Below are 20201 nucleotides of genomic sequence, written 5' to 3' on the forward strand. Positions count from 1 at the left end.
GAGCCCACCTGCTCATCCGCCAAGCAAGGACAGTTTTCCCACAGGTACAACCCCACCTGCAGGCTTCCACCTGCACTCAGGTGACTGCTAGCCAAGCAGCAAGGATCAAGGACCAAGGCAAGGAGCAAACAGGGAAAACTATGGCACGGTCAGAACTGCGATCATTCCTTCAAGTGTACAGGGAGAAGCATCCAGGAACAACCCGCAATTTGGACAACCTGGTGAGTACTGGCTCTGCTTGGGGCACATCTAAACAAACCAACACCGCCACAGCACAGTGCGTGACCCAGAACAGCCCAGCACCACCCTCAAACCAGATTAAGCACCGCACCAACAGCAGGCTGGGAAGACTTCACCCCTCACAAAGGGACCTTCACCAGTCTCACAGTACTGCCATGCCGAACCAGTTTTATCTCAAGCTTGATTCCATCATCACTTGTACCACAGACAGTAACCACCAACATTTAATTAGCATGTTTATTCAAACACAAGTTACATGAAACCCTTCAAGAAATGTATCACAACTAGGCCTCCACATATCATGTTTTTTCACTTAGCTTGTCTACAAGACATACTGTGACAAAACAGCACAATCAGACTAATTGAACAGTTATGGCAGAGAATTGCATGTGATGCAAAAACAGTTTAAGAGCAAAGACCACACACAGAACGTATTACTGGATTACAGCCCAGCATGGATCATTCAGAAAGCGACAGGAGGAAGAAATTTTCTCCAACAGGACACAAATATACTGCATCATTAGTATACATTTTGCATTAATACCCATAATTATTAAAAAATTGAAAAACATTAACTTCAAATATTACTTGGCTAGCCACTATACCTATAAGGTAAAGCCATAAATGAACTAACTCTTCTGAGGAGGTGGAAAAACACTAAAGTCTCTAGAATCAACTAGAGCCCAATTCAGCAAACTACTTACACATGTGCTTAGGTCCTACTGACGCTAGCGGGGCTTACACACATTTAAGTACTAGAATCAACATGGAGATATTTCTAGCATGCATCAACAGTTAAGCACATGCTAAATACTTCCACTGAATCAGGATTATATTCTTTAAAGTACAAAGTTATATACACACACGCTACAGAAGTCATAATCTTTCCCCCTCGATCCACTGTCCCATCAAAAGAAAAAAAAAAGATAAACCTTTACTGGGTATGTCAAAAACTGATACAGTCCCCTGAAGAAGCATGGCTTTTTGTGTTTTAGTAACAGCTCCAAAAGCACGCACAAACTGGTGCTAGGGACAACCTTAACTGTCCTTTCAGTCTTCCAAAACATCAGAATTTACCCTACATGCACCAGTGCAGTATTAAAATTCTATATGCAATTTGCAAGTTCAAGATCAAATAACTTGTTTCTTCAGTTCATGCCACAGCCAACCGATTCAACCCAAGCGACCAACAGATTTGTAAGACCTATACAGCTGTACAACAATACCAGTGACTATACACAATCCTGCACAAGATACTGGAAGAAAGCTACAAAGTTACATAAATAAGTGTTCAACTTCAAAAATATTTAATTTCTTTTGCACTTAGTATTAAGTGTTTTTAAAAACACAAACAAAAAAACCCTCTGCAATGTTGATGCGCATCAGCCCTCTCAACAAGATTTCCTGCAGAACTGTCCTCCAGAAGTTATCCGTATGGCTGTTTAAACAAAATCAGTCTTGCTGTAGCTATGAAATCCAGGTATCCAGGCAAATGTTCCGTGTACTTGGGAATAAAACATTCCCGTTTGCTCAGAGGAATGATTGCTGGGTTTTGGGGTGGTGATTTTTTTGGGATTTTTTTTTTTTTTTTACTCTCATATAACCCACTATACAATAGTGAACAAAATACTTTTGTTTCATAGAAACAACTAACATTTGCCCACGGCAGGCAAATGGTCTATTTACAGATACATTAGGACTGCCTGACTGACAGTGAGTGTGAGGTGCTGAACTCCAAGAAACACGGAGCCTAGAAAGGCGACACCCTCTGCTGAATCGCCTTCCCTTTTAGGATACGTCTTATCTGGAGAAGAGAAAGAGACACACACATCAGTATTCATCATCCTGAAGCAAGCGACAAGCTGACAGAAGAAACCCTAGACCCAGTTCTGCAGTCCTCATTTATCTGAGCCTGGATTCTGGGCTCAGTCACACCAGGATTGATCCAGTTTTGCAGCATTTGAACCAATGAAAGGCAACAGAATTACTCAGTTGCTTAAGTTATTTAGCTTCTGAGGTCCAGAGTCACTTTTTTCCATCATGAATTCCAACAGCTCCCAGGTAAAAGGGATTTTCTTCATTTGTTGTTTAGGCCTAACAACGAATTACACCATTACTAATTATGACAAGAGCAACAGAAGCATGATCTCAGGCCCATACAAAGATGAACAAGAGAAGGGATGCTATCTCCAGAATGTTAAAAGGTTACAAAGACAAAACCTGTCTTCACAGAAAAAAAAAAAAAAGGACTGAGTGGAAAAAATAAAAGCTATGAGCAAAACCTGTAATTTCAGGTCTTTGTATATTCTGCCCGATCCTGACACTAAAAACCAAAGTTCCCTGAATAAAATGGCATTTGCTAAATCTTTTCCTTAAAAAGCTGCAACTCAAAACCCCAAAGAAACTTCTGGAAAGGAATAAGGCTTTTGCATGGATGGGAACAGATGGGAGCAGAGGGGACCGTTGGGTGTTGGTTTTTTACCTGCTCTCCTACAAGGCCATCGGGAACCAGGTGAACCGGCTGCTCATTCTCCAGGTTTCTGGCACTGGGATCGGCTCCCTTGCGCATCAGCAGGCGCACCGCGTCCAGCTGGCTCACCCGGTACTGCAGGCTGGCAGCCACGTGGAGTGCCGTGTTGCCGTTGTAAGCCTGGAGAAGACCAAGTAACTCCATGAGGGGAAGGCAGGGACATGGGTCCCAGGACACTGCGGTGCCACACGTGCGCACATCCCAGATTACATCTGCATTCCAGGGGAAAAAAAATCAGCGTACCTTTGCGTTAATGAAAGAGAGGCAGTTGGGCAGCTCCAAAAAGAGACGAATGAGCTCTAGGTTTGCTTCTTCTGCTGCCAAATGCAAAGCTGAGCGACCGCTTTTGCGATCCTGTGGAAGAAAGGAAGGGTTAAGTCTTCCCTGCAGGTGCTTCACCTACCCAGGGTGAACACGCAGACAAATAAAACAGAAAGCAGAGTACCTGCACAGTGTTGCACACACACGCTTGCACAATTCACTAACAGTCTCCACATACATTGTAACATGAATTATCTAATGAACAGTGGGGACCAGACCTCATTTGGCAGTAAGCTCGCATAGTCAAGGTATCAGATGTTCTATTGAGTAATGGTCTGGCCCAGCACAGACCTAAACTGGACAGGTAAGCTCTTCTTAATTAAAATCAGCAGTTCCAGAACAAGGTATCATCAGCACTCTATTACTACAGATCCCTCAAAGCGCTCCAAACATATCCTTACTTTTAAGGCAGAACCAGCTGCAGCCAGCACAGAATCATTCTTAATCCAGAAATTAGACTGTTACCTCCCTTCTTTCCCCAGGGTTCATTTGCATTGATGATACCTTGCTCTGAATAAATGCAACATTCTCCTTCCACTTGGGTAAATTAGGCTGTGGTGAAGCTTTAAAATTAGTCTGCTTCCTTTGTAATAAAGTTGAAAAGTGGTGTGGGAGAAAGGGACACATTCTGCTTCCACGTTCTCTCTGGATCCGACACTTCAGATGAAGCCATTGTACTCACTTTTGCTTCAACAGAGGCTCCCATTTGTATCAGAGTCTTGATGGTTTCCACCAGGCTCTTGTTTCTCAGCAGAAGTTCCTGGACCTCAGGGGAGTGAGGTGGCTGACTGTTCTGCAGCTCGTGCAGCACAGCGTTATGGGCCAGAACAGCACAGTGCAACGCTGTCAAACCTTAATGTTAAAAAGGAAAAAAAAAAAAAAAAAAGAGAGAGATAATCATTAATGAACAAACAGAATACAGATACTGGCCAGCTGCTTGTTTCAGAGGATGGGTAAAGGAGCTTCTGCCCCCACCGAGCCCAGGGACAATTCCTTGTTTGTTAGTCACAGCAGCTGCTCACCACCAGGAGTTCAGCAGCAGCCTGGTGCGAGTTCTCAGCTAGTAGATAATGAAAGAATCAATTTCTATCAATTCCTAACTTTTACCTCCCCCAAAACTTAGGTTAGGAAGAGCTGTTACATGGCAAAGAGGTTCAATTAAAACAGTTCTCTGGTGCCAGAGATCCTGGCTGCTGTGTGCACCCACGTACCGCTGGCACTCAAATGTTTTAAAAACAATAGCCAATTACTACCCACACTCTCTGTGCCAAACACAGCAATCGCATGTGGAGGAAGAGGTCCCGACAGGCACAGAATAACCATGCTTTAACTGACAGATATGCCAATTGTAATGTAATTTCAATTGTAATTGTAAATTTCAGCCTGGCAAAGATACACTCCATTTTATTGCATCTCAACCCAGGATAACATTCACATCAGCAGCTATAAAAATAACATCCGCTAACTCTGTAAATTATAAACTCTTAACTACTCACCATCGTAGTTTGTTGCCTCAAGGTCCACATACTGATTGCTTCCCATAGCTCCCTTTTGGATCGCCTACAAAAGTGGGAACAGGTTTGCATTTAGATCTTACCCAAACCACATGCTGCTTCCTCAAGCCAAGTACAGTCGTAGTGCAGCAAAGCTGCAATAAGCAGTGGCATTTGGAACAGACTTTTTTTCCCCCCCCAGTGAGAGCCTTTATGTGAGACTCAGTCTCACCATAAGCCATTACTGTTAAGGACCCCCAGAGACACTCACAAGGCTACACAGAGGGAACGATACAGGGAGGAGCAATGCTTTCGGAGTTCCCCAAGACAACCAGTACGAACTACTAGCATTAACGACCAGGGCAGAGCTCCACCTGCCCAGTTCTTACCTGAAGGACCTGGGCATGTCCCTTCTCAGCGCAAACATGCAACGGCGTTCTACCCCAGCAGTCTGTGGTGTTGACTTGAGCCCCCAAGCTAACCAAGTCCTGCACAATGAGATGTTGATTGGCAGCCACAGCAACCTGGAAAGCACTCTGCAAACATCGAGAAGAAAATCTGAACTGTTAGTCATCTGATCTCTAACAGGAAAGAGCAATGCCAACAAATAAAAAAGCCTAGCCACCTGGTATTATTGAAGCAGTGATTATGAATACCAGGAAGCCAGGACAAATGAAGCAGAGCACGTAGTCTTACCAGCTCAAAGTGATCCCAAGTAGTATTAATAGCTCAAGGTTAATATTAGTATGCAGGCTAAATCCCAGGGTTAATATTAAATGAGCACTTCACCAAGCCTTCCTCGAGGTCCAGACGTGCAGCAGCACTCGGGTGCACAAAGCAGGTGCACAGCTCTAAGACCCTCACCTGGCCATTGTGCTCCTTAATGTCCAGCATGTGCAGGGCTGCCATCTTCCTCGCAAGAACGTAGGAGAGCGCCCGGCGGCCCTGGGCAACGGCGATGTGAAGGAAGCTGCAGGGAAGAGGGGAAACCAGAGTTACCCCACCAGGTGACCCGCGGCTCGAGCAGCTGCGGAGACCCACACACAGGAGGGGTGCTGTATGCCAGCCCCAGTCCTGCTCCGCGTGGCAGATGAGAACACAGGCACCTGCTCCCCAGGGCAACACAGAGCATCTGAATTAGAACCTTTTTCTCCCCATCTACTAGACAAAAGCCTAACGATAAGTACCTGAAATTAAGACAATATCAACACCTTATCTACCAGAGTGCTGCAACCCACACATTGCAGCCCATCAGCAAGGCCACACATTTCACCTCGTTAGCAGAACTACCATGCTGGTGAAACAAACATGGCCCACAAGCTGCCTTCATTACATTTGGGTCCACCAAAACCCAGACAGAAACACTCCCCAACCGTTCACATCAGAAACACCATGACGAACAGCACTCACGTGTCACCATCCGAGTCTTTTGCGAGGAACTGGTCTTGAGAGATGTTTGCCAGTTTGTTTTCCTCCTGTTCCACTTGCCACTGAAAAAACGACTTGCCCAGCTGAGTCGTGCTTCTGGCGACGTTTTGGTCAGGTAGAGACACATTCAAAGCAGCCAAAGAGATGCTGCGCTCCAGACTACCACAGACATTACCAGAAAGCAAGCTGAAGCCTGGAGCATGGTGGGCGACCTCAGCCTGTGGGTGGGCACCGGCCAGTGGCTGGAGGGGAGCGGAGATGCCCTCTGAGCCCTCGGAGTCGTTCAAGAGGGAGGAGAAGCTCTGCGGCGGGCAGTACTGCAATTCATGGCTCTCAAAGGTGCTCTGCTGGTAGCCAGGAGACTGGTCACTGGTGGCAAACGGCCTGTACTCCAGTGAGGCGTCTGGGGGATAGCTCTGTGACAAGTCTGGGGTCTGGGAGGGAGGGAACTGGTAATGCTGCGGCGGCTCGAGCATCTGCTGGGAGGTGTGATCTTGGAACACTTGGTATTTCTGGGACGGCGAGAAAGCCTGCGTCCCCGGGCTGTCCTGGTACTGCTCGCCGGGAGAGCCATGACTGGAGACAGTGTGCAGCCAGCTGACCTGCACCGTGTTCAGAGACACGGGGCTCGACTCGTTCTTGATGTTTATAATGTTCTGAAGCAGATCGGAATTGCTCTCATGTTTTGCATCATTTTTATGAGTCTCCTCCACGTTATCCATAGAGGTTGGTGTCTGGGGTGGTGTCTGTCGAGGGGGGGTGGGGGGGTGGGGAGGGGAGACAAAGCAAAAACAAAACAAGAAAAATCAAAACAAGCCCCAGAAAGTGTGAGGTATAATTGTATCTGGTAGCTTCTGATCACACAAAGCAAACTGCAAAATAAAGGCACAGGAAAAATTACTACAAGCATACCAGGAGGTGTGGGTGAACATTAGCTTGGCGCTTGAAAGAAGGTCCATCAGAAAGCAGCTCGGGAGCCTTCCTTTTGCCACTGTGACCGAGTATGCTCTTCAGCTCTGCTGAGAGGAAAATACAGCTGGAATACATCTGGCGCTAACCCTTACAGTTCACTTTCAAAATATTACTGCAAGGAATTTAAAAAATAAAAGGGGGGGGGGAAGCATTTTTTACCTGTGTACTGCTCGTAGTTTGCCAGTCCTCCCTGTGCCTTTTGAGGAAAGCCCAGATTATCCCGTCATTATAGTGTCATTTCAGGAAAAAAACAACACAAAATGCAAAAGCACAGGGGAAGCAGCAGCAACTCGCTGCTGTAAACAGCCCACGTACCCGAGAACAGTTCCAGTACAGGACTGTCTAATGCAGATTTAGTTGCTTGCAATTAAGGTTAGAAAAATTGAAAGACTTTATGGAGTGAAATGCAAGGCGCTGTTTTCCTCGGGCTTTTCAAGCCGCTTTTACCCGGCTGCTCACCGCCCTCCCGCCCCCCCCCTCCCCCCCCCGCCCCGCAGCCCCCCGCCGGGATGCCCCCCCGGGAAGCTCAGAGTCCCCTCTCGGAACGCGCGTCCCCAGACAGAGCCAGACGCCCCGCGCCCCCGGGACACCGATTTTCCCCCCTTTCCCCCCATCCCCCGGCGGGGCCGGCCCTCGCCCCGCGGGAGCCGAGCGGGGACGCGGCGGGCCGGGCCACTGACGCGGGGGTCCCCGCGGCCCCGGGCTCCGCCCCAGCGCCCCCCCGGACGCCCCCCGCGGTCACCTTGCCGTCCTCGGCGGGCGGCGCGGGCAGCTGCCGGCAGCTCCTGAAGTGCAGCAGCAGCTCCTTCACCGAGTTCTTCACGCGTACGCCCTGGAAGGGGCCGCGGTGCTGCTTGCCCCCCGCCATGTGCGCCTCACCTGCGGGGACACGGCCGCCGACCGCTGTCACCCCCGCCGCTCCGGCGGGCGGAGCGGGACCGGGAGCGGGACGGGCGGGAGGGGGGGGGGTCCCGCGGGGCTGGGGACACCCCGGCGCCGCCCCGCCGCCCCCGCCCGGCGCGGAGCCCCCGCGGCCCGCGGACACGCCGTACCTTGCAGCGCGGGGCGGGCGCCGGCCCGGGGGTCCCTCCGGCCGCCGCCGCGGCTGCTCACCGAGAGGTCCGAGTCGGAGCCCGGCGAGCCCGGGGCGGAGTGGGCCGGCGAGCAGCTGCCCTCGCTGGAGTGGGGCGAGGCCCCGTAGAAGTACGCGAGGTTGATGGGGCTGCTGAGCGCGCCGCCGTCGCCGCCATCGGGCGCCGCGTCCCGGCTGCTCTCCACGATCATGGCGGGGCGGCGGCGGGCGGCGGCGGGACCGGCCAGGGCTGGCGGGCGGCGGGCGGTGACTGGCGGCGGCGGCCGCGGCGGCGGCGCTTATACAGCCCCGCCCCCGCGGGGTCGGGCCCGCCGCGTGCACGGGGCGGGGCGGCGGGGCGGGGGCGGATGGGGACGGGGGTGGGGACGATGGGGATGATGGATGGGGTTGGGGATGGAGTGGGATGGGGATGATGGGGATGATGGGGATGGGGTTGGGGTGGGATGGGGGTGATGGGGATGGATGCCACCTCGCACCCCACCCTCCAAGATTGGCCCTGGAGGCCCCCGCAGCTTTTGCAGCCCCTGCTCGCAACACACACGAGCCCAAATTTCCACCCTCGTGTGCAGCCGCCAAGACGGAAACCTCGAGTATGGCCCTGGGCCTCCCACCGCAGGCTCGCGTCCCCACGCACACGTACCCTGCACCCCAGGCGTGATGGCACGGGAGTGCTCACCCCGCTCCTGCCAGGCCACAGCGCTGGGGGGGCACACGGGGGTGCGGGGGGGTTGGCTGTGTGCAACAAGTGGGCAGTGGCCGGAGGGAAGGGGAAGGTGAGCGGTCGCTCACCACAGCAATGACTCAGCTCCTTTCCTCTGGTGTGGAGCGTGCAGAGGGCAGGGGCAGGCACAGGAGCCAGCAGGGGTCTGGGTTGCACCACACTGCGGTGGCGAAGCCCCGAGGCCAGCAGGGAGAAGCAGGGAAGCAACACAGCGCCAGGACAAAAAGTGGGTGAAACCTGCGATTACTGTTATCAATGCTGCTGAGCTACTAGCGTATGCGTGGGGGGCACTTCTCAGATTTCCGCTTTTCAAACAAATATTTCTGCTTTCCTCGTTTCCACTGAGGTCACCATCTCCTAAAAGACGAGCACGCGTCTTTGCCCACAAGGTTGCAGTTAGGTTGTTTGGTAAAACAACACAGTATTTCTAAAGTATAATATGCAAATTGGAGGTCTATAATTTAGATTGTTATGCGTGTTTTAATTGTATTAAAAAGCATGGGACAGGTGCAACATGAAATTATATTAATCAGCTCGTGAGGAGGCAGGAGAGAGTTACTTTGTATTGTTCAAATATTTCTTCCACTGCCAGGTGAAGGAAGGGTTTCACTGGGAATTAGCTGGGCGCTTTCGGCTTGGAAGGCTGTTTTTTGACAGCCCATGCTGAATTGATGCAGTCACAGTGAAATTTGCAAATGTAACCCATAAATCGGAATCAGAGGCCAGAAATAGCGCAGTCTAATAAAGGTTAAAAGTCACTCACTCCCTAATCAGCAGCCATCTCCCAAGCGTGCTTTCTCCCTCATTGAATGAACCTCTTTATATGTATATATACACATATACAATGTGTGTATGTATATATATATATATATATATATATATATATATATATATACACACAGGTATACTAGGATTTGTGAAACCAGGCCGTGTGTTTTGAACACAGAAGGAGATGGTTCTCTGTTGTTCTTCAAGCCCCGGGCAGACACCTTTAAGTATTTCCTTGCTAAAAGCGCTTGCTGCTCAGACCCTGCAGCCCCTGGGTGCTCTTTGTACACTGGGCCGGGTGGCTGACAGGGCGTCCACAACCCGACTTTCCGAAGCCGAATCTGCCTGACCAGCCTTTGCATTCCCACCCCGCCAGCTGGCCAGGACAGCCCATCATTTTAACCTAGCCAGGAGGGTCTCCAGCTGCTGCAGCAAATGGCCCTTGTCCTTTAACAAGCACATGGTAATGCAAACCTGAGCAGTCTGTCATCCAGAGAATTCCATTTGGCATCATAGTTGCCTGCAATTCCCTTAAAAATGCCGAGATTAAGAGTGGATTTCAGGCCAAAAATGGATTTCTCTCACTGTAGTCCTGCTGGGTCATGGAAGGTCCCTGAGCCACATGCAGGCAGGGACAGGCAGTGCCTTTGCCCTTGCTGTCCAGTAATGATTTTGGAATGGATTTAATGAAGATTAGTCTCTACATATGAACAAAAACTACTCTATAAAACAATTTAATGAGGGGGGTTTTGTCTTAAAAAGGACACAGAATTTCTTTTTCTCTTCTGCTCTAGAGTTTCTAGTCTCCTGAAGGCTGACTTGCTGACTTACTCTCCTTTTACCAAGTAAAAGCCACTTTGGGCAACACTCTGATACCTTGACCCATACTTGTTTCATCTTATTTGTCAAGTTTTCTGGCATAAATGTACTCCGAGTCAAAGCAGATTAAGACAAGTCTAATTCCACCAAGCTCTGTAACAAAAGGCTCTTTCAGAAATACACACACCCATCAGTTGCACAAGATGAGCTGGCACCCAGCAGCCTTGCGCTCTCAAAGCACTGCCATGCAAGTTACGGGTACATTATTGCTACATCTACAAATTACGACTATTAATACTGCAGACCTTGAGCATTTGTTTTTTGGCTCAAACACTACATAACATCCGTGGTGACCAAAATTCCATGAGGCGCCTTTAGCCTAAGAAAATTCCTCCTGGGCAGGGTGGTGACCAAAGGTGCTTGTCAGCTGTTGTCCCGATGGGAAACCCAGCGCAGCCTGTACAGACCGAACAAACTGGGGAGAAGCAAGGTCAGGTGGGCAGGATCGCAGGGCTGTGGTGTCCAGGCGGTTCCAGCCTGCCCTGGCCCAGCTGTGCGATCTGGTGCAACCCCTCAGCCTGCGGAGCTGGGGAGGGCTGAGAGGCAAGCGGGGGGGAGGGTGCCGAGCAGGGAGGAGGATGCCGAGCAGGGAGGAGGATGCCGCAGCTCCTCCAGCGCTGCCCTCCCAGGTCTTCATTGCACCACCTCCATCTCCTGGGATGTATCAATAATGCCAGCTAGCGGCCAGTGTCAGCAGCATGCGTCCCGAAACCTCATACAACTGCCAACAGCCAGATACGCTTATCTTGGTATCTTGGACAGCTGCAAAAATAAGCAACAAAATGCCTTTGTTTCCAAAAACTCTACTTCTTCCCTCACTTCAGAACACACTAGTGGAATTCAAGCTAACCAGGCCTGGTTTAGGTTATACAACATGCTCCTTTACTGAAACAGCTTTTGAAAGGGCAACTTGTGTGCATCTGTGAGCTACTTTGAAGTGAAAATTCAGTTGACAACAAAACACACACACCCCGAGCTGTCTCAGAGCCTGCACTCGCTGGGCAGGGGTCTCACTGCAGAAGTCAAAGAGGCTGGCAGACACCTTGGGCTTCTACCACCAATGGAATACCTAGGCGAACCGCAGCCGCGCGCCCCCCTTTTGCTACCCTCACTGGAGCCAGCAGAGCAGAGATGCAGCGGAGCTGCCGTGGGGCTTCCCCCTGCCTGAGGTCTCCCGTGCCTGTGTCCTGGTTGCACGGGAGCAGCTGAGCCAGGCACCGAGCCAAAGCAGAGTCACGAGGTCTGCCCAGTGTTTGGGGGTTTCTCTGTTGAAACAGATTTCCATCTTTTCAACACCCTTTTTAGCTGCAACCATGAGGTTTTTCTCTCACACCTGGCTCCCCAGCATTTCAATGTCAATAGCACAAAATCAGGCTGAGTGAGAAATTCTGTTGCCCAGCTTTCAGCCACCTCCGGTGCACCCCTTCAGACCCAGCTTTGCAGCTTGGGATGCTGTGGGGCAGGGGGCTCTGGGTCGTGCTGTGCAGCGGCAGCAAGGCAGCCAGACAGCCGAAAGGCAGTGTGCAGCAGAACTGCCTGCCCTCCGCCTGGCGAAGCCCACGCACAGCCTGGGCAAGCTGGCGGGGACCGAGCAGGTGAGTTGAGGACTCTCAGCTTGGAAAAATCTGGGCTGCAAAACTCAAGCAGAGATTTGTGTGTGCTTGCGAGGACATCCTCCCAACAGCCTACACCATCCCCTACGGCTCTGTGCGCGAGCGATCACTGCCCATTGAATCCCTGATGTAACTAGTCCCTGCCTCCAGACGGTCAGCCGGTGCAGCCCAGCAGTTCGCCCTCACGTCCTGGCCCCAGGGCTGGTGAGGGTGCTCTTACATGAGCTCGGTTCTGGGATCTCTGGGGAGAGAAACCAGCTCCTGTGGGCAAAGCCTGGGCATGGTTTGCTCCAGGGCTGCTCCCTAGAAACAGCCGAGAGCGAGACTCTGCCAGCCATCTCCCTCTGTGAGCTTAGTCTCCAAAAAGGCATCCCTCCTCCTCTGCCCCCTCAGGAACGCCGTAGCTCCAAGCCACACGTGCAGCAGCTGCAAAGAGAAAAGTCCAGACAAACAGCAGTTGCGTCCTTGGGGGAGCATGTGGGGCTCAGGAGGGGCTGAGACAGGCTTGTGATGCCATCCCTGGGGCACATGCTGGGCTGAATGCTATAGGGGATGGAGGCTTTAAATATAAAAATACATAAATAAATACGGAAATAAATTGAGCCCAGAAAGCAGAGCATTGCCTGCCCTGTAGAGCAGCACATAGTCACTGTGCCAGGCGCGTGGTGCCTCCTAACTGCAAGTGAGGAACGGGCCGGGTCTCGGAGCAGCTGCGGGAGCAGCACAAACATCCCTTCAGTCCGTGTCTCAGGCAGCAGCGGGGGACAAGGGTCAGCCTCGAGGCAAGGTGACAGAACACAAACTACCAGCAACAAGAACTCAGTTTTGCAACACGTTTCTGGAGCAGTATAACCTTTTTGGTCTTTCTCAAACTGGAAATAAAAATGGTAGTTTATATTCCAGCTGCTTAATGCGAGGGAATATTTGCTGTATGGATGTCAAACATTCCGAATGCTCCAATGGGCGTAATTAGGCTCAGTTTGCTCTTAGAATAGCATGGAGAAAAGCAGAGGTAAAAGCTCAGTAGCTACCGCATCCCTAGAGACTTTTCAGGATCGATACCTGTGTTTGCTTTAACATTTTAGGAGAGCACACATCAGCAGGTTGGAGATGGCCCATGACACGGTTTTGCTCGAAAAGCCAGTACAGAGGAGTCAGTGTTTCTTCCCTCTTTGCTATACTTGTACTGCCACTTTTTTCCTAGTCGTAGGTCTCCAAGACTGATTGTGGGATTAGCCTGAACTTCAAAAGGGGGCATGTATAATTCTTCTTATTAAAGGAAAGCTCAGGCTACTTATTTAACATATGTCTTTTGGGGCTAGCTTCTTTGATCCGAAGAATGCCCTCAATTCTGCTTTTTTCTCCCAGGCTGCCTGATATTAAAAAAAAAAAAAAGAAAAAGAAAAAGCGGGTTGCTCCTAGGCAGGTCCTTTCACACTGTGTATATAAAAGCAGCTGAAATCAGGACAGAGGAAAGGGAACCCCCAAGACAGCAAGTGGTCCAAAGCTGGCCGAGTAGATCTGATTTCTGTACAGCAGTTTCCTGGTACATACACTTTGTGTTTGTGGACATTCCTGTCGATGTACTCACTGCCCTGGTTAGTCACATTTTCTCATAAGGTTACATATCTCATTCATTAGCACCTTGCAGCAGGAGCGCTCGGCTAGGAAACACGCACAAGCCACTGTCATGGCGTGCACACGGGGAGCACATGGCTGCGTCCCCATAGCAAAGGGCAGCGTCGCATTCTGCTGCAAAGCGTGCCATGTGTACATAAATGAGAGAAGAGCACGCGTTCTCTCCTCAAAACGTTTTGCTTGTTACGATATGCTGGTCTAGAAAGGGAGTCAGCGCGGTTTCTCAGCGCTGTTGCGGCAGCTCAGCGTAGCTCTGACCAGGTAAAGCATTAGTTTTCTTCATGACTCATTTTCGTCCTAACTCAGGCGACTGACCTGGGCCACAACCTGTCATTCTGGGCCCACATTTCACTTCATTTTCTGCTGTCAGATGTAGGAGCCTGTGCTGTAAGCACAGCAGGCGAGCTCGGCTCGGGGGGACTTCAGTTTCAGCCTTGCCACCTCCCACAGGCAAGGGCAGCAGGCGCTGCAAGGCTGGCCCAAGATGGTGCTGGCCCTCAGCACTTTGGGACAGGAGCGGGAGGACAAAATGCTTCATCTCAGAGAGATTTTAACCCAGAAAGATATGATTTTTTGAACTGCTATCTACCCAGGACCCTGCTTTCCTAGTCTCTCGATTTACATGTAGGAATGGGTAACCTATCTAAGGCTGAGGCTGCCACACATCCAGGCTTCCCAAACACATGCTTTTCTGCTCAAAAACCTTGTCCAGGGAGATTTTGAAAATTTACCCGCTTCTTACGCATGGCAATCCAGTCACATCTACCAGACAGCAGATCTAACTGGGCTGACCAGCCCAGACACCCTGTGCCCGGTGCCAGGTGGTGTGCGGCTCGCCGTGCTGGGATGGCACAGCAGGACCAGCACCAGCAGCGGCCCCAGCCCTGCGGGTGCAGACCGGGGCGTGGGACAGCCCCACAGGAGCAAGGCAGCCACGGCAAAACCCCCTTAACACTGCAAAGACCACTGAAGGGACCGCCCTCATCTTGATCTTATTTCACTGTGTTTTCCAGTTTGTAGACCTCAAATACCTGCAGCTCAGCCTTCCATTCAGCAGATAAATTCCAGCTTTCAGAACACATGGCTGCCTGACCTTGGGAAAGTCCTGAAACTCAGCTGCAGAGCTGTGCTCCATTAGTCAGACAAAAATTCAATGAACAGGAAGTTTTCTCATTTAAAAAAAGCACCTAAACAAAGGCAGCCAAGTAAAACTTTATTCTGGTAGGGAAAATGTTAGGTTGCTTCCCAGCAGCAGTACAAAAACTTCCCTGGTGCTGGGGATGAACTGCACATATCAGGGCAGGCTTTATCTTCAGTTAACGTGTGCTGGGACAGCATCGCTGCGCCTACGGGTCAGAATTTGCTGCCACGTAAGTGTCAACCACAAATGTCCCGTGTCTGCATAAACAACATTAAAGTCATGGAGAGGATACCGGTGCCGTGTTCTTTCTTGCTTCTACAGACTTAACAGCCAGTTGCTACACAGTTAGAAAGAAATCCATGACAGTAACGACACGTTTACAGCATTATGTGCATGGTGCACGAGTTAGCATAAAACATCAAGAAAGTTGGAAGCAAACCCTTTGATTTGGTGGGGCACAGTGCAAAGCTCTGTTCCCAGGTGTTGGCTCCCTCCTCCAGTTCTTCGCTGGGAAAAGACAGGGACTGAAGCCAGGCGCATCCTGTCTGACAGGACGCTGCTCTTCAGAGAAGCTAGCCCATGGATGGTTACGTTTCCTTTTAATTTCCTGCCAATTTCTTAAGAAGAAAGCAAGAGTGAAGGCGGCTCTTGTTTCTACCTTGCACGTTTTGTCTCATCAGCTTGCAACTGGGAACGTGAAGAGTCACATGGGGGTTTCTTAGCAGCACCAGGTGGAGTTTTGCCACTCCAAAAGCAGAAGCAAAGCCAGAGGTCGGGCTGCCCGGGTTGCAGCGTGAGGCAGAGCCAAAGGCAGGGGCTGGGCTGTGCCTGCCACACACTGCTCTGGGCAGCCGGGCTGGGAGGGGAACCCCGAACCTTCCCAGCGCCCAGGAGAGCTGCTGGAGACCCATTTCCAGCAGCTGGTTGTTGGTGGTGATGATGATGATGTCCCAGCCACCCCTCTGGGGCAGCAGCAGGGCAGGGTGCAGGGCTGGGGCTGCTCGAGGCAGCCTGGTGCCCAGCCCCGGTGGCAGAGGTCATGTCCTCCCCACACGCACTCTCCTCCTAGCCACTGCCCTCAGCCACGACTGGAAACACGTGCCTTGCTGTAAAGAAAGGCAATAAAAGGTCTAACTAGCCAAAAAGCAATCACTTGCCCCAGGAACAAAGCTGGCACTGGAGTCTGGTTTGGAGCAGAGACATGGCTTTCTTCCCAATGGCCCTAGATGACATTTGTCCCTGACCGCTGGGACCCTGCCTGGCTGAGGGACAGCCCAGGATATCGCCCTTTCTCTGCCCGCTGGGTGTCCCCAGGCAAGCCACGGTGTCCCAGCTGAAAAGACCCGGCTTCCATCTAAAGTACCTCCAAGCCCCCCACCCCGGCCACACACAAGTCTCCAGTGACACCACGGTGCAAACATGCCCCCAGGCCCTGGGGATCTAAAATCCAGACAGCGTTTCACCCTCTGCAGGAAGGCTGGGGCCAGGCTGCCTTCCCCGCCTGCCAGGCACGGGCACGGTAATGAACCGGGGTGCTGCATAACTGACCTCATGTGGTAAGCCAGAGAAACCGTCACCAGGCCATGAAAGACGTTTATGGTTTGGTTTAATAACCCCCTTAGCATAACAAATTTTAAAGTGAAGCTTAAGTTCATTAAACTCACTTCTTGCCATTCCCACAGATTTTTGCTAAATTACAAGAAAGGAGGCACAGATCCCTATTTCTATACATGTTTCACTGTGTTGTCTCACACTGCACCATGTTTACTCCTGTCCAGTTGAAGCTGGCAGGCTTGTATGCTGATGATGCTCTGTATTTCCAAAAGTACTGATGAGCTGCCAGGAAAGCAACTGTATTCAAGATTTACGAAACACCTGCTCCCACTACAGTGTTTCTTCCACTCAGTGCTCTCAGAGCTTAGCTTCCCATCCATCCATCTGCCCTAACTCGGGAAAGGTACTCCATCATCCACTGAAAAGATTGCTTCAGAGAGACTTGCCCAAACCAGGGAAGCTATTTAGCAGTATTTTGCCCTGGACCCGCTGTGGACTTTCAAAAATCCCACCATCCACTGTGGTTTCTGCACACTTAGACACTGCTCGTTACCTTCCCAAAAGCCAGCCATTCCTCTGTACCCAACCCCAAAACACGCGCAGACTATTATAGCACAAGCCACTTGTGGGGCTCTCAGAAGCAAAAAAATAATTATAAGCCAATATTGTTCCAATCAATTGCAGGTTTTAAGCAATAAAGCAAATAAAATGATAATAGTGTACCTTCATGTCGGAGGAGTGAAGCGAGAATTAGCTTTATGGAAAACGAGCCAGCTCTTTGCACCCACTGGGAACTGATCGTTCCTTATGTCCACGTCTGTGTGAATGATTGAAAAGTTCCTCTGAGGTTTAACGGTATGAAACAGAGAAGCAGCAGCAAGGAAACTTTGCTTTTTCCCCTCCCTCGCAAAAGTCCTTCTTACTCTGGCTTTCTGGTTACAGGAAAAAAAAAAAAAATATATATATATATAAAAAAAGAAAGACACCCTACACAACCCCCTGCCAGCTGAGTGCCCAGGGGGCTGGTTTTATTGTGGCGGGTCACACGCCACTTATCTCTCAGCCCTGATGAAGCGGCAGGGGGATGTTATGACATGTGAGAGGAAGCGGCGGGGTGGAGGAGGGCGGTGTGAGCGTGGCTCCCTGGACTTTTTCTTCGTGGTGGAATTTCCCAGGCGGGGTGAGCCCTGGCAGGGACATTCCCCTGCCAAAGGGGCTGGCAGGAAACCCCAGGCTGGCGTAACGCTGCCAAAAACGGGTCTGGAAGGTGCTGATGTGAGATTCACAGCAAGAACAGCGAAAAAGGGCAGTACAACAAAGGGGTGAAGAGAAACCCGTGCGAGGCGGTGGGCGTTCTCTCCTGACCGGGGCAGGGTTCCCCCAGCTGCCCCCCTCCTGCCCGCAGCGCTGCCGGGGTGGCCAGGGCAGCCAAGCTGCATCCCACAGCGCTGGCCTGCCCGGGCGCTGCAGGTTGCCCCGGGCCAGCAGGAGCCCACCAAGCAGCAACGGTGATGCAGCATCCCACAGGCCAACGAGCCGCTCCAGGCGTCGGGAGGCAGAGGAGGGCAAAGCCTGCTCCTTGGGACTGCCTGGGTTTCAGTGGGGTTTGCTCCCAGAAGGGCTGGGATGAGTTTCCCAGAAGCTGGTGTCGTGCTGACACATCCATACCGCCAGAAGCCGGATTAAAGTAGGGGCGAGCACTGGAAAAAACCAAACTGACAAGAAAAAGTAGTCCCCTTGCTCACAGACAGAGCAGATGTAAAATAGCCACCTGCTCCAGGCAGTACCATAACCTTCAGCGTGGAAGAAGTTTCCAGGATTTTCCTAAAAGGTGAGCAGATCCATCCGAATCATACTTGCCCTTCTCCTCCTTTCAGCAGCAGCATGGGCCGGGATTCACTGTGCTCATCAAAGGTGGGGAGCAAGCACAGGACACCCAGGTCCCCTCGGAGCCAACACCCCTGGGCTCCAGTGCCCGTCAGGACCCCAGCACAGTCAAGGCGCCCAGCGCATGGCACGGAGCCACGGAGCCATGGAGCCCCTGCCCCTTGCGCCCCCCGTGCCTCCCACAGCCGAGCGCAGACCTTACAGACAAACCAAAAGCCCACCAAGCTTCACCCCCACGTCAGCCCTGCCTCGGCAGGCTGCGGGAGGGAGGGAGGGAAAACGTCTCCTTCCCAAAGGTGATCATCTTGAAACCTTCCCCTGCAGGCAGGAAACGCTGCGTGGGCTCCATCTTCCTGTTTGCAGATGTGTTATATCACTGGAATATGTTCCACTGACAATCTTGATGGGCTCAACACTCTTCTTTGAAATAAGGGCGGTTTGTTCCAGCCGGGGCTGTTACTTGGTCCTTTGCACACCAAAAGCTGGCGGTGCCCCAGGTCTGGCATCGGCACCGTGCCCGGGCCAGACCCCTGCCCTGCTCTCTCCCACTGCAGAGCAACATGCGCAGCCGTCAGGGACCTCTGGGTGCCTTCAAGAGGGACTGAGGTGTGTCAGCAAAACGAGGAGGCTGCAGCATCCGTGCACAGGGGCACGGGTGGCCCAACACCACGGGCAGTGGGAGCAGCACTGGGAGCACCACTCAGCTCCCACAGCTCCCCCACCCCGCTCTGCCCAGTGCCACGGCCTCCCGAACCAGGGCAGCTGCGCTGCTCCGGCTCCCACAGCCATGGTGACACTCGCTGTCAGCTGTAACTGCACCGCTCGCCTGCGTGAACCAGCGGGCCCTGCTGCAAAGAAAACAAAAATCCAAAAATTATGAGAAACAAACCAGGGCACAGAAGGGCAGAGTAACATCATCACAGCCAAACAGCTGGTGTGTGGCGGGGACAGGATGGAAAGTCATGACTTTGGTCGGAAATCAAGATCTCTGCTTGCAGCAAAGTTTGCTGTGCAGAATGGGGATGATTGGGCATCATGGAGAAATCCGCTGACCTGGAGAAGCTGTGTTTCAAATTGCAGATATGAAATTGTGGGGACTGGAAGGTACACACATATCGGACACCTTTTACAACAACATGAAATAATTGTAATATCTCTTCATAACTGGAGCTCTCAAATTTTTTCATCGGGTTTTTAACATGGTATCTTTTTTCCGTAACTTCCCCCCCCTATTTTTACTTATCAAAGCAAAGGCAAAACTGAGACACAGCAAAAGCCAATAATAATAATACAACTACACAGGGAAGAAAAGGTAAAGATGAAGCAGACACAGAAGAAACCATGAGAAGGAAGGAACAGGGGAAGACAGAAATAGCTGCTGCCTTGCCAGCAACAAGCGAATTCCCTGAAAGCAGCTGATTCAAGAGAGCAAGAAGGCAGGCGGGGCTGGGAAGCCTGATTCACCGGCCAGGGAAAACCGGAGGGGAGGAAAGAACTGGGCACAGGATGGTGAGAGGGAAAAAACCCTGTAAATTTGTTGTGGTTCTTTCGCCGTAGGTACTTTTGCCGTGCCTCTCACCTGCTGAACTCCAGCAGGCACTTCCAGCCTGGAGGGTCTGTTGCGATGCCCTTTGGAGCAGGTTGCCGTGCTGCGGCGGGGCCATAGTGCCGGTGGCAGAACTAGCCCCGGCTATGGCACCCAACCTGCAGTTGAGATTTAGGGCGACAAGGCACAGCCCCGTGTCAAGCTGAACCAAAACATAACAGATCTCCACAAGCTCTCGCTGAGCACTTGTGAAAAGCGCTTGCTGTTTCCGAGCTGGCCAGGGAAGGGCGAGCGGGGAGGGGGGGCAGGACAGGGGGACGGAGGGCAGGATGGATGCAGGGGGTGGCTGACCCGGGGGTGCCGGTGGGCACAGCGTG

General features: G+C 51.6%; 1 protein-coding gene across 6 annotated transcripts; it reads right to left on the reverse strand.

Annotated features, from left to right (window-relative positions):
- Positions 1–463: 463 nt before the first annotated feature.
- On the reverse strand, positions 464–17314 carry NFKBIZ (NFKB inhibitor zeta). Of its 6 annotated transcripts, none has more exons than XM_055701433.1 (12): positions 8037–8367; positions 7727–7863; positions 7144–7180; positions 6925–7031; positions 5995–6758; positions 5449–5554; positions 4974–5120; positions 4588–4651; positions 3774–3943; positions 3014–3124; positions 2723–2890; positions 464–2044 (listed from the first exon to the last, which is right to left on the reverse strand). In XM_055701433.1, exons 1-12 carry the CDS (start codon positions 8266–8268, stop codon positions 1991–1993), a joined length of 2097 nt encoding a protein of 698 aa, XP_055557408.1. In that variant the 5' UTR covers positions 8269–8367; the 3' UTR covers positions 464–1990. The 6 variants fall into 6 exon arrangements, with proteins under 6 accessions (XP_055557408.1, XP_055557409.1, XP_055557410.1 ...); XM_055701434.1 differs by having other exon boundaries at positions 6925–7028; positions 8037–8366; XM_055701435.1 differs by lacking the exon at positions 8037–8367 and adding an exon at positions 17115–17314 and having other exon boundaries at positions 464–2890.
- Between the last annotated feature and the right edge of the window lie 2887 nt (positions 17315–20201).

This window comes from Falco cherrug, chromosome 2 (genome assembly GCF_023634085.1).
Source record: "Falco cherrug isolate bFalChe1 chromosome 2, bFalChe1.pri, whole genome shotgun sequence".
In the NCBI taxonomy this organism is placed as follows: Eukaryota; Metazoa; Chordata; class Aves; order Falconiformes; family Falconidae; genus Falco; species Falco cherrug.

What these genes read in the sequence shown, in the direction of transcription:
- NFKBIZ (XM_055701431.1), bottom strand. Translation starts at nt 8,268, where the DNA reads ATGATCGTGGAGAGCAGCCGGGACGCGGCGCCCGATGGCGGCGACGGC. An exon ending in AAAGACTCGGATGGTGACAC is followed by an intron (nt 5,555 to 5,994) that starts GTGAGTGCTGTT and finishes TCTTCCCTGCAG; the next exon opens with CTTCCTTCACATCGCCGTTG. An exon ending in GACATGCCCAGGTCCTTCAG is followed by an intron (nt 4,652 to 4,973) that starts GTAAGAACTGGG and finishes CCACTTTTGTAG; the next exon opens with GCGATCCAAAAGGGAGCTAT.